General features: G+C 42.3%; 1 protein-coding gene across 1 annotated transcript in view; it reads right to left on the bottom strand.

The window, feature by feature from the left end:
* Positions 1-2313: 2313 nt before the first annotated feature.
* Positions 2314-16714, bottom strand: part of LOC119740813 (protein NO VEIN-like) — a 38266-nt gene continuing 23865 nt past the window's right edge. The window contains 12 exon segments of the mRNA XM_038216251.1: positions 2314-5628; positions 6057-6149; positions 6691-6837; positions 7186-9076; positions 9211-9374; positions 10467-10668; positions 11704-11897; positions 13465-13683; positions 14564-14806; positions 15459-15621; positions 16169-16281; positions 16548-16677. Coding sequence (XP_038072179.1) covers positions 4835-5628; positions 6057-6149; positions 6691-6837; positions 7186-9076; positions 9211-9374; positions 10467-10668; positions 11704-11897; positions 13465-13683; positions 14564-14806; positions 15459-15621; positions 16169-16281; positions 16548-16677 — 4353 coding nt within the window. The 3' untranslated portion in view covers positions 2314-4834.

Genomic DNA, 16714 nt, shown 5'->3' with positions numbered 1-16714 from the left:
TAGGCCGGGTGCCTACATGGTAATACGTTCGGAAACCTCTAGCCCTATTGGCACACGCTGTATGTACTGTACACAACGACGAAGTGAGAGTTTTCATTGATCCCTCTCATTCACATTGTAATAATAACAATCGGACAAACTACCAGTGAAAAAATCGTCAACTTTACGGTCCATTTAGATCACGCCCTCTATCGGTGTGTGACTAGTTGGATGTGCACGGAATCACAGGGGGCGTTGGACAAAAATATTTTAAAATTGTTTTAACCGCGCGTGCTCTTCAACGCAGTCCTTTTCCCGGTTTTTTTTCTCAGGATTAATTTCCACTTTTACGGAAACAAACCACTATACCGTTTTAGATGTTTTCAACCCCTGAAGATACTCGTTTATTTTGGGGCCGCTTTTGCGCCCATAACGCAAGATACGCCTGAATTATTGTCGGGGCCGCAGATAATTCCAACTTCGTGAAGTGATTATGACATAACTAAACGGGGGCAGATTTTGTTGTTCGATGTCTCATTCAAAAGTAAATAATCTTCTTTCTTTCTTTTTTTAATACAAATTTAGAAACAACTTTCATGCTCAACATTTCTTTTTCTGAGTAAAACTCGAGAATAGCACGGGGGGGGGGGGGGGAGCTACTTCAAAGAACCGTAGTTGGTGCACTGGAAAATTACCTTTTGTTATTGGGCCCTTATCTTGTTACCGAGATGTAAGCCTAGTCACTCTTTTTCTTATTCAACTCCCCCCCCCCCCACCTCTTTTTAATCTGAAACTGTTCAGCTTGAAAATAGCTCTATTTAAATCTTGCAATACAAATTAGTTATTCGTTTTTGTTTTATTTGTAATTAAACATCCAATGGATTGTAACTTGGCTTTGAGTTATTTCGGCTGACAGTGTTATTGTTCTCGCCGGGTGGATATATGGGTAGGCATATGCAGGCAGTAGCATTTTTAGCTGCAACTTACCATTCTAACTTACCAAAGCTTGCTTATTTACCCATCATCGTAAAAGTGCAAGCATTTGATAAAAACACACATTTTATTATAATATGGTACATTTAAATATTATTTGCAATCTTTTTGAGCATAATCTAATTGATTTATTGCGATGAGAGTTTACAAGTAGCACTTCAATAATCCGTAAGGATTTACAATAAGAGACACAGCATTGGGGGCAATAGCATTCGAGGAGAGGGGTGGAGGTGGGGGTGGGGGTGGGGGTTATAGAGATAACGTTTCAAGAGTTATTGACGAATTTTATTATCCACGTGTTCAAAACCTTGGAATAATCTGAGGATGTTTTTTTGCACATTTAGGTAATTACAATTTCACAAGATTTCAATAATTGTTTCTCTCCCCCCCCCCCCCCCCCGCTAATCTTTCGTCTTCAGAAGGAACCCTTCGTTAGGTAGAAAGTGGTTTTAATAACCAACATTATAACTGATTGATCAAATAATCAACTAATCCTCGAGGGCTCACAATCATTCTTTTGAGGGAGAAGGTCGCTGACTGCCGAATGAGAAATAACAGAATCTCCAGCAACATGTTTTTCTTGGTAAATCAGTACTACATGTTCAATGGTCAATTATTGTTCCTCCATAGATTGTAGATGCACTGAGTTTGTAGCAACATTTCAAAATTCACAATCCTGACAGAAAATCAGAATGTTCGTCCATTCACTCCAGCAAAAATATACTAAAACATACTAAATTTTATCACTATTAGTGATCAAATTATTAATAAGCAAGCGCATAGAGACCTTACGGTGATATGCGCTATATAAGAATGGTTTTTATTATTATAAGCAGCAAATCTTGCAATCTGCGTTCCCCTATATTCTTCATGTGCATGAAAGGAGCGCATTTTCTGTCCACTGTTATAGCATCTCGCTACACCGCAGTACTTTCTTATGGATAACTTTTGTACACGAAATGACATAGAAAATTGTGTGACAAAAGAGGGATCCGGTAATCATAAAAATAGCCAATTAGGAGCCACTGGCTGAGAAGGCTTGAGAGGGGTGACCAGCCAGTCAGAGATTTTGTTCTGTGACACGTGGCAAAGCCTGGCTGTGGGCCAATGAGAAGTAGGGTTGGTTCTTTACATCCTAGAGGCGGAAAGTTTAGGCGGGAAGGAAAAGTTGCTATGCGGTCACTTGTCTCAGCCTTTGAAGGAACAACTTGTACCGTAGTGCCTAACTGGATTCACTGTGTCATAATACTTAACAAATCTTCTCATATGAGCTTACAATTGATGTATAATAATAAAAAAACACACCCAAACTTCTGGCTGAGGCATGCACACACAAAAACCTTTCTGTGTTTCCTTGTAGTTTATTTTTGTCTGCTATATAAATCGCACATACCGGTACCCATATCATATTTTAAATCATAATCTAGAACCTCTATCCCAAATAGATTATATTTGCTAATAAATTATAAATTGCACCCAATGATTACACTAGAGTGGATATATGAGCAATTCCATTTCGTACCTCTTTTTTTTTTTTTAAAGATCCGATATTAACAGCAATTGTTATACATGTATCACAAAAGACTGCTGCATTAAATTTTCTAAAATAACTTCCATAAAATTCATAGTACTTATTTTAGAAGACATTACTGTTAGCCGTTTCATATTGACTTTCTAGTCTAGCTGGAACAAAGTTCTAACATTTTGTTAATATTACACATTACATTATTTTGAAAAAGAAACTGCTAAAATGTAGATTCATATTATAAGGGCACTTTCTTTGGCTTCCCCTTTTTGTTTTTAAGGTAATGAAAATCATTTGCAAAAATGAGTTTCTGCCGATTCAAGGAGCAACAATCGACCTTTCTGCTGCCAACCCGTGGTTGGCAACATGTATGTTGCCAACCACGGGTTGCCAAACTATGGAAGGCCCACACTGCAAAAAAATGAAGAATTGTTATTATTGATGACACAAATATGATTTGAATTGTGAATACAAAATAATCAACAAACGTAACAAAATACTTCATAAACATGCCTTTTTCTTCAAATGAGGCGTTATGATGAGGACTTTTTGAGGAAATATGTAATCTCCACATTGTCTTCTCTTTACTGGGACCCATGGGAGATCAGTGGATTCCACTGAATGGGCTACTCAGTTAAAATAAGAAATAAATAAATAAAATGTTGCCAACCACAGCTTCAATTAATGCACTTATGGCAGCCCATAGAAAATGGCGCTCAATGTTTTCAAACAATAGAAAGGTCTATACAATAAATCTGAAGCAAGTTACTAAACATATAACCTGTCAAAAATTTAGCTCAGTAAAATATACTTTTTGAAAAAAACTGTGAAAATATATCTTCATATTTTCATGACGCAAAGCATAGATTATTAGATTTCCGTTGAAAGAACAATGGTTGGGTCCTAATCATCGCGAGGAAATGATGGCAAGTCCTCTTTTCAAAAAAAAAAAAAAAAAAGAAAAAAGGACAGCATATTAGGTGTAATAATTACACAGGATGCTTGATCTATTATTTACTTGCAATCAATGAGGTATTTCATGATATTTTGACATTTTAATTTTGTAATGTTTGCAAGTGGTGTCTATTACCTTTCAAGCTATTTATATAGACGTTTACCAATTTGTATGGAAAAGTATATGTATGTTTCCGATGAAAATATTACATGCCGTTTTATTTAGGAATTAAAATTCATTATTTTTAGTATTTGATACTTGATTGAAAATACAATGAAAAAATATAAAATTGTAAGTCCTTGACTAAAATAATGAGCATATTCCGTGTCTAAATTCCACTGTTTCAAACTTATGACATTGACAAGCGGTCTTTAGAACACTATGCCTAAACTAAACATAAGCTTTCAATTACAAACCTTTTTTTTTTTATCTACCAACACTTTTCTGGTATAAAAATGTGAAAATACACATCAAATAAGCCAAATAACATTTATTTATTTATTTATTTATTTCTTATTTACCCTGGGGAAACCTCTCAGTGGTACACTGTTTTCCAGAGGTGCCCAGCAATTATACAGAACAATTCATTTAAAACTACAATTACAGAAAACACTAAAAATAGTAAATAGTAAAACATTTAGTGATGGTACCCATTTATTCTCCAGGGTGGAGAGAACCACTGGAGGCTGAAGTGCCTAGACTACAGCAAGAGCACAGTATAATAATGGCCAGTTGGATTTGAACCCCGGACCCTCCAATCACAAGTCGCAAACTTTAACCCATAAGACCTGTACACTACTGAAAGACCTCTGGTGGTACCCCTAACTAAAAATTAAAAAAAAAACCTGATCCTTCAGACCACCATTTCATAAATACATTTCTACTACTAACATTGGAATGTCTAAATTGATTGCAATTATTTGGGAGCTGTTTCAAATATCTGTTTGCTCAGGCAGAGGAAATAATACATAGTTTCTCTGATAACAATAATTTTGTGATGCTTATGTGTCCCCTACATGTTTGTTTCTGTACCACGGTCACTTGCCTTTGAGAAAGGTCTCGCTAAAGACTGAAACGTTAGACCAGCTTCATGTCAATCCGGTCAGTAAGCAGTTTGCAGCAGTTTAGTTTATTATCATTTTGTAATGAGGGTAGATGGAGTGACCACATAATGGCCTGGAGAGTATGCTGGATTTTTCTATCGGGGAAGGGGGTAAAATTGGGTTAACAGCTTCCTATGAGGAACATTTGACCATCTGATCGAAGACCACATTTTGTCTTGGTTGGCTGGGGCAATTTGACTTTTTCAGGGGAGAGGCACCTGGGCACTAGACATTTAGAGGGAATGAGCCCCCCCCCCCACACTTGTGTATGTCTGCTCATCACAGGTACATGAAGAGCTTGACTTCTTTCCTGTCCATCCTGAGGGCTAGGTTTTGCAGACGACACAGCCTCACCCCACTCTTGTTCCCGGCACTGAGCACCCGGTACAGGTGGAAGGCCTGACCCTTCTCCAGAGCGAAGGCCACCTCCCTGGGTGATATCTCCACAACCTGCTTCTGGTCTCTGATTGTCGACTTCACTTCAACGTAGATGTTCTGGGTGCCGTGGCTGATGACGATGTCATACGGCTCCCCTGTCTCATCCTGCTGATTGATCCACCTGACTGTAATCTCTGACGCTTCTGGTGACATTCTCTGAGCCTGTTGGCGCAGGTAGAGGTACACCAGCTGCTCTCCCCAGCGTGCGATATCTGTCGTGTCTGGGTTGTCTCCGAGAGGTAGGCTGAGACCTTCCAGGCTTTCCAGAAGGGCTGGACCAGGAGCAAGATCTTCAAACTCCACCTCAATGGCCTCTCCCTCAGCATTAGGCGGTAAGAAGAATTTCTTGACGCTGCTGGTGGAGGGAGGAGGTAGGGCTGCTGAACGCTGGACCTGGGGCGGACTGTGAAACTCTTCGTTGACCCTCTCTGGTGCTGGAATGCCTTCCTCAGCATCATTTCCATTGCCATTATCTTTCACCACTCCTGATCCCAAGGATGCACTCTGCCAGGAATCCTCCTCTATTGAATCGAGCTCCTCCATGTTTTTAGCCAACTGTGTGGGATCACTTGAGGATTCATTAGGGGGCAAGGCTTCCTGCTGTGCCTGGGCGGGTCTGGGCTGTACTGGACCTCCTGCAGATGGTTGGTGAAGGTGAGGGGGACCAATGAACAAAACAATAATCCGCTGTCAATTACAGGTGTTTAACATGCCATTTACTCATTTACTATATTAAAGTTTTAACATTAATCTGCATTAATCTGATTATTGGAAGATTCTGAACATAAATGTAGAAGTGTAGGGATTACAAATGTGGAAAACAAAAAATTTCACCCTTCAAGAACATATTTAGCCACAGAGAATTTTAATTGAGTCAATAAAAAGTCAAACACAATTCAAATTGAAAGTCAGGTCACAAGAAAAAGGAATGAACAAAGACTCATTTGGCGAACGCTAACATCATCCAAAAACCCTCTAACATCTCCAAACTATCTACTTCTTATTTCAACTATAGAATCCAAGTATCAGAAATTGTTTTCACATCAGTAAAACATTGTCCTACCTTGTCCAACTACCTGTCCATGAGCACTGATTAATGGCTGGGGAGGAGGCCACATCTTGAGGACAGCTTCTTCATCCCTGGGCTGGCCACCAGCTGGAACAATCAAGCAAACATTTTCATTAAAAAGTGGACTAAACTATAAAATGCAAGGCATGTGTATGTGTGTAGGTGTTCATGAGCTGATCACTCACAAGTTTATAGTTCACGAGTTGATCACCCTAAAAGTAGGCGATTGCCAGCAAAGTGGGTGACTTACAATGTACCTATGAAGCTGGCAACAGGCGGCGAAGCAGCCTCACCCACATAAAGGGCGAGGCAAAGCCTCGTACTATATAATAAAACTTTCAATTACAAGAAATATAAAATTAAGGGAAAAAAGGTAGTCTGAAGTCCCTTTTGCGTTGAAATTTTAATTAAACAGGACTGCATGTAATAATGGCTGAAACACATTAACATCACCACTATGTACAAAAGTGTGTACCTCAAACAATGCCCAATAGTGTTAATGTGCAATCTTTTACCTGGCCTCCCATCAATGAGCTATTTCTCTTAAGTTCTACAACAACCTGTTGCTAAACAGTTTGAAATGACTCAATAGTGGCGCCATTAGTCAAGGCCGGTTTTCGGCGCTTACCTTTTGTCGATTTTTGTGGGCCACAGGTCCCCGACCGAGGTGGCCAGCTGTGGATAGCTGCATCGTCATCACCCTCAAGCAGTGAACTGGCTGATGGCTGTGGCTTAGTGGGTTCAGTCAGTGGCTTGACTTTGGTAGGTTTGAAAACTGAAATATTGAACAAATATTGAAAGATTATTTGTTGAGTGATCGGGCGATGTGTAAAATTGTACATAACTTACACTTTGCAAAAGAACATATCCTCCAAAAATGGTGAAGTTGTTGTGTTTTATATGCATACAAAGCCTCATGCCAAACTTTAAGACTAATTATCCTTCAATGACAAACCTTTTTTTTTCACTTTAAAACCTCCACACAAAACTCAGCCACGCTAAATTTACACACACACAAAAACCAAAACACAAGATGCATCCAGGATAGGGTATAAGACTATTGCTCCCCCAAAAGCAATATGCTTAGATTATAAGTCAAAAGTAAGAGTAGAAATCAACTGACCAACTTCCTCTGGGATGAATGGTTTGGGTACCTCCCACGGTTCATTATCGTCCTCTCGAGGGAAGGTCAGCCCTAAGGCCTTGCAGATGCCCTCATTGATTCCTTTCTCTCCGGATTCTTCCCGCTTGGATCCCATTTCTAGGAGCAGACTGCCAATGAAACTGAACAATGCTTCTTGGACCTCAGTGCTCTCGCAGCTGAAGAGTTTGGCCACCTCTCGCCTCACATTGCTGTTCTGTCGCAGATTCTTGGAGATGCCTGTCACTATGTAGAACTCTGTCAGCTCCTGGAGTCCACACTCAACGCTCTGCTCTGCAAACACACTGGGGTCATGTGTGAAACGGTAGACCTTGTCAATCTTTTTGGCTGACATGAAGCGCACGACTTTCAACCTGGCAGCGATGTTCATCGTGGTCGATAGTTTCTCATAGGTGGACTCGAACTCCTTCTTGACAATGCGCTGCATGCCCATGTAGAGCTGGATGTAGGGGCAGACATCATGGAGGAAAAGCTGGAGTGGTGGAGATGGCTTTGTGAGTTCGGTGATGAATTCTTCCTTGATGCAGTCCGACAGCATCTTGATGCCACATACCTCAAGGAAAACATCCACGTATTGTCGGTTCACTGACCCAGGCATGCCTTCAACAACTCAGCCAAGACAGTTGCGATCTCCAAAATTCAACAGATGCACCTCCTTCTTGTCCAAGAACAGCGTTTGGATGTCTTTGGAATTGCTGTCGCAGATCAGGGGCTTCTCCTCTGCTGTCACCCACTTGTTGCCCAAAGTGGGAAAGACTGCTTGCCCCTCTAGGATGTTTTTCAAGAACTGGACAGAACTTAACTCAAGTTCTGGTTGCTGCTGCACTGACCCTGCTGCATGTTGATCCAAATACTGGCTATGTCTACTTGAGCTTGATGCAGAACACTTTAGCCCCAGTGTGCTGTAGAGCACCAAGACTTCTTCCTTGATACGAGCATTGTCCGGAAGTGTAATATCCCCAGCGCAGTGCACCAGGACCTGGGCATATTCTTTGATGGTCGGCATACTGTCAATATTGATCTGTCTCAGAAAGAAGTCCTCCATGTTTTTGGTGTAAAGTGTACACAGCTCAGCACGGTTGGACAAGTTGGCATACTTCCGTAAGAGACTTGAAGGATCCTGCCAGTAAACCAGAGACTTGTGGACAAAGTGGCCAGGAACAGGGAACTCGTATATTGCCTTCTGATGAGGGACAAACACAACTCTGTGATCACTGAATAACTCTTTGAGCTCCTTGTGAAGGCAGTTCTGCTCCAAGTAATTGTACACCCTGACGATGTGTTTCAAGGAGGTGCAGAAGGGGGTTCCAGATCTAAGATCTGGTGACTGGCCCTCATCACCGCACCACGACTTCAGCTTTGAAATCATGAAGTTTGCATCAAGTACTCCAATGGTTTTCAATCCAATGAACTGTAACATGGGGCCTCCATCCCCTTGGACAGGGCCATCCAAGTAAGGAACATGATTACCCAGGAGCTCTCGTGCTCTAACTGAATCTATGAAGATATCATCAGGCCTTCGAAACACCACCTGACCATTATTCTCCTCTCTGATCGGAGTTGAAGGCAGCCAAGGGCTTGTCTTCAGGTAGATTGCAAAGCTGGACTCAGTGCTAGCAAGTTTTGTCCCAGACTGATCAAACACTTCAGCCCCCATGAAAGCAGGATAGTATCTGTTCCATTCTTGGTTAAGAATCTCAAGAAGGCACCGTCGCTGACTTTGCATGGCAGACATTTCCAGGTTCGCTTGGACCAACTCTTCAATTTCTTTGCAAGCATTATCATGGATTTTGTAGACACCATCTGTTGGTTTCTCCCAGAATTGGCCAAGATTTTCCCAGGGTGTCCCATCCTGAAAAAAACATGTTTTTTCTTTGATAAACTTATTACTTTTGTATCCATTGTGTAATTAAATCTGAAAATTCTAAATAAGAGAAGATAGCAATATAAAAACAAGAACAACTTTTGAGAGAGAGAAATACTTACTAGTTCTTCTACCTTCAGTGTCAGTACTTTGTTCTCAACAGCTAGAAAGTTCAGCACCCCTAGCTTACTGAAGAAAGCATTCCATGACGCAGTCTCACTGGGCTGCAGACTATGAGGCCCATTATGGAAGATGTAGCAACTGTTCAACAGAACCCAATCACAGCCTGCCTCAAGAAAGACAAGACAACTGTTGGTTAAGTCACTCCTCAATTTAGTGATTATTATATATATATATGTAATATATACTCATACGCCTGACGATCCTTAGGGTAAAACAGTCTGTAGCGTATCGAGACTTTACCTGTCTCTCTTCATACTATTTCGCTCTTAACACCTGAAGTTAACCCCAGGATGCCATGCATCCTCATAAGTCATCCTGTGTCAAGTCAAGTCAGAAGCTGCGATGACTTGTGATTTTGAAGTGATAGGAAAAATGTAGCTTTGCGAGAGTAGGTGCTCGCACACAGTGTGATATATTGTGATTAATATATTGATTGATGGGTTAACTTGTGATTGACTTGTGATCTGATGTGATTTTAGTAATAGACTGGTAATGATTTGTAACTGACAAGTGATTGGCTTGTGATTTGACAAATGATTGAGTTGTGTGATTTGACTTGTGATTGTCTCATTATCTGACTTGCAACTGGCTTGTGTTTTATTTGACTTGTGATGTGACCTGCGATGGTTTAGGCCAAAAAAAATAAGTCTCCGGTTTCTGGTATGGAGCTTGTCCAAAAAGTGGTGCGGCGACGCGGCTTTTTTTTTTTTTTTACCTGACTTTTTTGCTTCAAATGTCGGCTGATGACTGCAAATGGTGCCCGACTAAACTTAGTGCAAATATATGGGAGTCCAGAGAGGCCACATAAAGCTTATTCTCGATCATAACCCCATCTAAAAACACGTTAAAATTGTGCAGTAGCAGAATTCCAGTCAAACCAGTGAGTTTGGCGGTTTTGAGACATCATCTTTCATTGAAAAAAAACTTTTTCATTTTGCCGACGCGCATGGCTACGGCAACGCGCGCGCATACCAGAAACCGGAGACTTTTTTTTTTTGGCCTTAGTGATATGACTTGTAATTTGAATTGTGACTTTACTTGTGATTGACCGGTGACTATAACTAGTGATATGACGTGCGGCAGACTTGTAATTTGACTTGTGATTGACTGTTGGTTGACTTCTGATTTGACTGGCTTGTGAGCACTTGTGATTTGACTTTTGATTCACTAAATCACTACTCAGCTGCCACCATACCTGGCAGGGCTTGATTAAGGTCAACAGGGTTGCCATACGTCACAGTGAAGTGAACAGGTCTCTCCCTGGGTTGGATCAGTCCGTGGTTGGTCACAACGTGGATGCAGTCTGCTATCTTGTCCAAGTCACAGACATCTGGCTGCCTGGCTAGCTGTTCTTTGATGTACACTACGTAGCCAACCAGAACATCACGGGACTTGTCCTGAATTGTTCCAATGGGAATAACAATAAAACTGATGTCACCATGTCACCTACACCTCGTAATGAAACCTTCAGTTTCGGACATTTGTTTGTTTGGGGAAGAAATGTGTGATAATCACCCATCATTCAGTGAGAAGTTCAAGTTTCTTCAGGCAATGGTCTAATTATCGAACTTTTTGTCCCAAACAAGGAGGTTTATGGGTTGAAAGTAACAGAATATCATCACTGTAGGCTCTGTGCGCCAACAAAAGAGGGCGCGTTTTTACCACTTTTGAGAGCCCCTTGGACGGGACACGGTGTGTGCGTACTGTACTGGTTTGCGCTTGTGAAGTACGCACAACTTATTTATCCTGAATGTACACAAACCTAAGCCATAGCATCTTCACGCGTGAGCATCAGGCGTCATCGGCGCGCGAATACATTCGAAGTTAACTTGCAATGGTCACCCGGACTCAGGCGCGTACGCAGGGGGGGGGGGGGGTGTTTTGGCTGTTAAACACCCCCCTTTGCCATGTAAAAATATGGAGGGAAAAGAGAGTTATGTGACCGAGCGCGGAACAATTACAAATTATGTGCATGCCCTCAACTTTAAGCTTTGAATACAGAAGACACTTCATAGGAGCAAGAGTATATAGGCCTATATGTATTTGAAACAAATGAAACAAAATATCCCCTCATAATTTTAAAAACTTCTGCTAAAAAAACCAGGGGAAAGTGGCCAGGAAACGCCTCAGATTGCACCACAGAGCATCTACGATCCAAAATTTCCAGGGGCCCTTAAGCGGGCCCCGGACCCCACGCCATAAGTGCTTCGCGCTCCGCGCTCGCATTGGTCCTCTGGCCAAATTCCTTCTATGCAAGTATCTCCCTCTTATTTAGTTGTCTCACTTCTTCTGAAAGTGTTTTAATCATTAGATAATTACAAAAATATTTGCCAGGAGAAAAGTTGGCGCATGCTTTCTAATCTTCTCAAAAGTAGCCATTTCATTTTCACCTTGAGAGTTGTTTTCAATATTAAATCAAATCAAAAATCTACCTTCCACTGATCGGATTGGATGACCGGCAGTATGTGGTGGCCAATCACATCTCTAGGACTGATGCGAAGGACTCCTAGCTCCTCAAGCAGCTGGACCACCTGGGAGTTGGCCACGCTGTCCAGGCTGGTCAGGACTCGGCTGTCTAAAGTACACATGTCCTCCTCTAAGGCCTGTAAGGGCTGGCTGTGAGCTACTGGACAAAACCAAAAATATTGCATTGATGATTATTATTTAACATGTCATATGTGCAAGAGTAGATTGTGCTTCATCACCACTCAAGAGCTCCAAAGACTAATTTGGAGAGCAAAATTAGACGCCGCATGTGTTCTTAAAACCAAGGCATTTTGGTAACCCTATAGACCCCTCTCATAACTCATAGACTGCCACCTTTGTAGGAAAGTTACAACTCATGTTCAATGCCATCAGGTGCCTGTGCGCGCAGTGTGCAAAATGTTCTAAACATGACATGTGCGCATGTTCAGGGGCGTCGGAGCCGGGGGGGCTGGGGGGGCGTTTGCCCCCCCAGATTTTCCCAAGTGCCCCTTTGGCGGCCATAAATGTGCCCCCTCGAGATAAATAAAAAATGCCCTTAAAGTATCTTAGTATTTCTTAGAAGTAACCATTTCCCAATAATGGTAGAGATATTTTTGATATAAACGAGGAATATGAAAGCCAGGTCCCAAAACCCATACAAGACGCCCTGAAAATGGGCACATAATGTATGTTTAGCATATAATCATTGGTTTTGAAGAGCACCCCCTATGTTGGAAGATGGTACAAGCCCCCCCCCCCCCCCCCCTTCCCCCACTATTTGATTTTAAAGAGGCCAAGTGTCCGGTGAACAAAACGTGGTGACATTTCAGCACGGGTTTGCAAGTTGCAAGTTGCAAGTGCCCCTTTTAGATGCTGCCCCCCCAGTTTCAAACCCGTTCCGCCGCCGCTGCGCATGTTGCTCAAAATGTGACGCCCAAAATGCCAACACGCAGTGGCATAGCCACGGAGGGGAGGGGGGGACCTGGGGGGGGGCAACAGCCCCCCCATGAAACCTTGTCCCCCCCCCCCCCAGTCGCCCACCCACTGAGATTTTGAGTTTCTCAAAAAATTATCATTGATCTACATGACGCCCCCCCATGAAATGTTCCAGCCCCCCCCCCAGCGCCCCCCCCACTGAAAAATTCCTGGCTACGCCACTGCTGACACGTCGTGACAATTAATCTGTAGGAATCGACGTCATTTGAAAGAGGCCCATTGCTCAAAGAAGCACGAAGTGCTTGCATACTACCTGAGTGCGAGCCTGGTTCTACCTATAAAATGGCTATTCTTGGTCGCCGAATCAGTCTACTGGGAAAGACACAATCTGCAAGCACTGGTTCCTTAGCACGTATTCCCTCAAATGCACACAATCAATTTTTATCTGAACTTGCATAAACCAAGCGTGTCTCAATTTGAGCTCAGGCTCATTGGTCTCAGGTTCAGTGCATAATGTCATTGTCACAAGATGCAATCAAGGTAAAACATAATGTAGGCCTCCAAAGGTATGTTCTGTCTGTGGTTTGAATTGCTCACAATTGCTCCATCAACTGAACTCAAAATTTCCCAAGAAAATTTAGCATTTAAATAGGATTGGCATATAAACAAGAATATAACAAGAGTTAAAATATTTGTTCTTCACAGAAATTGCTGGCTTTTTTTATTCGGAACTTTAATTTTAGTGGATCCAACATCTCAGCATCCGCCTTATTAGTCAAAGAAGAAATCACCTGATGGAATCTGGCCTTGTGATTGGTTGGTCCTGTCTTCCTCACTGATAGGGAAGAACACGCTGCCCTCCTCCATGGTGACGACCTGTCCCGATGACAGTGGAATCATGGGAATGGATCGTAGCTGGTCCAGTGTTCCCTGGGATACGTCATACTTGTCGCGGCTGCGATAGATACAGGTCAGCCATTGTGCCACGGTTTTAGGAGACAACGGTTCCTCTGTAACAGCAAGCAATACCCATAGTTCCACATTATGTGACTGGAATAAACAAAAGTCATACCACCACTACTTTTATTAGAAAGAACCATAGAGCTATATTAAATTACAAGTGCGCTAACTTCGTGTACAAAGTAATGCCTGCTGGGCGCATCCATGTTTGTGCACAAACCTATGGAGACCTAGAAAATTTGTACGGCTTTTGTATGGCTATTTGCATATCTGAGTTTGTATTCCATACCGGTGCGTTGTCGAAGCCAATACACCCCAAAAACGAAACACACGATCAGCAAATGAGCATGTCATTTTGCTCTACGCAAACAGCGCAACGCGTGCGCGTATTCGCTGCATATGCTTTTTGCCGTCAGGTTTTTGAACCATCAATGACGCGCTTAAGTTGTTTGCGTATGTTCTACTTGCGCGTTGCATGTAGAGTACACTTCCAAAATTCAATCCATCTCATTTCATTATGTTCTACAAACACGCACACGAATTCAAAATGTATGAGCCCAGGACGGCTTCAAAGCGTCTCCGCGCACAGAATGGCGAGTTAGCGCTCTAGTAATTTAATATAGCTCTATGGAAAGAACACACTCTTTCATTATTCTTTCCTATATACTCTTTGTTTTGGGATATCACTCAGATTGACATCTTAATAAGTCTGCACTAGTTAGTAGGAGGTCATGGGTTCGAGTCCCACCCAAGTAAGCTTGTCAATGTTTTGCTTGCAAACCCTCGGACAACACTGAGTCTACATCTCCCTGATGCAATTCTATCTGATCAGTCTTCAAATTCAGAGAAGGTGGGAGGGGGAGGGGGGCATCAGAGGGGTGAGGTTAAAGGCCATGAAATGGGGCTCCCCCTCCAGTTAGGCCACTATACCTGTCTGTTTAGCTGCCCGTGCCACACTGCTCAGGATGTTCATCAGCTCCCCCATCTGTAGCACCTTGACTCCCAGACTCTTGAGCAACACCTCGCTGACAGAGCTCGCCACGTGCGGATGCAGGTAGGAGCAGCTCAGATGCGCTCGTAAAGTGCCCTCTGGAACCAACTCACAGACCAACTCCCGGACGCTACGGTCTGGACACATGAGGGTCTCTGATGGCAACTTCCAACAAACATCATCTGAAGGAAAAATAAAATACATTCAACTCGTAACTGGAATTTCATGTTTTTTTTCCTATCCAATAATGTGCAATTATAATTATAATGTACATTTGTAGAACTTCTTGGTCCTGGCTTCCTGCGGTAGATGTGTGTGGCCATTGGTAACCGGCCACGCAACCAACCTCTGTAGGCTTGTCCAACTAGACTAATCAAATAGCAATCATTGACTAGCATGCATTTGATGCACAGTTGGTAATAGAAGTATAAATCTTGAACAAGCTTGCTCATGCTCGAACAGTGGCTTTTTAGGTCACGCACTCTGCCCTTGATACACGGGGTATTAGCTAAGACATGAAAATAAACCACTAGTTGTCTAATGGTCCTTCATCAAACTTGTTCGTTTTTAGCCTACAGTGCGCAGTCTATTTAGGCCATGCACATCTATAGACTAATTCGGCGAACAAAATTAGAAGCCATTTTTGAGGTGGAACCACTTCACATGGCACACATGTTCATAAAGACAAGGCGCCCGCATGCATTTTTGTAACCCTATTGGTCAAAGGAGCCCGAAGTGCGTGCGTATTACCTGAGCACGACTGACGCAAGCCTGCCTGGTGCCACCTGAGAAAATGGCCATTGCAGAATTAGTCTATATATACAGCAAACTTGCCTTCTCCTTGGCCAGTGAGTACCGGCATACAGGGTGTGGCCTTCATTCTCTGGTGGATGTTGGTGGCCACCTTCCGGAAGAAGTCCGTCAGAATCTGACTCTCCATAGGAACGAACTTGAGGAATTGGCAGACAGCATGGACGGGATCGCCATGGTAATGTGCCTAAAAAAGAATGGGATATTTCACAACACTTCAATCTTTAAGCAGTTCGCAATAAAAAATCATAATTGATAAAAATTCATAATTTAAAAAAAAAAAAATCCAATTTAGCTGCAACTTATCTAAAGGCCAAACTATAGGGTCCAATTTACAGTGCGGTAGGAGAAATCACAGTTTCAAACAATTCTAAGCTTTTATTTTCTTCTCCAAATTCTGTAGTTGGGGAGGTCAAACAAATCTGGTTTCCCAGTTTCATAGTACGTCACACAGCTACAGCTCAGTATTTCTCTGATATTTGCATACTCTGGTCAAACCAACCTGGGCACACAAACCTGGGCATACCTCAAGAATGCACTAGCTTGAACTTATAGTACGTGCACACATATTTGCATGAATATGCTCAGAATTTTGGGTCTGAGTGCCAAAGGACCTTAGACCGCATTTTATTGATCTCAATGATATTGTCCCCTACTGCTGTGGAGACTTGACCATTTTTTTTTAAGGGACTGGCTGCATTTGAAGGGAACAGATTTAATAAACATCTGCTGACCTTGAAGGTTTCCAGGGCATTGATGAAGAGTGGCGCAATCTCCCGCAGGAGCCACTGGTTCCAGGCAGAGTCAGCATCCACGTCCTCCCGAGATGATGGGATGTCAAAGTCACCTGACATACAAAATATTGAGTATGGACTGGCGATAAACAATATAAAACTTTTGGTTCATAAAATTGGCCAATCACAAACAAACATTTTATTTCAAACAAGACAAGAGAGAATGAAGTATCCTGGAAAGGAACGATGAGGGAGTACAACGGAAGAAGATTAAGGAAAATACTTCATCACAGCATTCCTCGGAACACAAACTGTTTATGGATAAGATGGCGCAGTAAATGCACCAGAGGCACAGCAGAAATTCCTGGGTTCATCTTACCTTGAATGATGAAGTGGAAACCGTAGCTCCTCAGTGGTAAGAAAGCAAAGACGTTCTGCTCGCTGGACATGCCGTCAGACAGAGGGAAGGCTAGACCCAACTCTGTCGACTCAATGCCCACTCGCTGTAACTGTGTGACAAATATATAAACAAATAAAAATGGTGAA

This window comes from Patiria miniata, unplaced genomic scaffold (genome assembly GCF_015706575.1).
Source record: "Patiria miniata isolate m_02_andy unplaced genomic scaffold, ASM1570657v1 HiC_scaffold_5, whole genome shotgun sequence".
In the NCBI taxonomy this organism is placed as follows: Eukaryota; Metazoa; Echinodermata; class Asteroidea; order Valvatida; family Asterinidae; genus Patiria; species Patiria miniata.
Note: the sequence above shows the minus strand (reverse complement) of the source record. Positions and strands in the feature narration are given on the sequence as shown.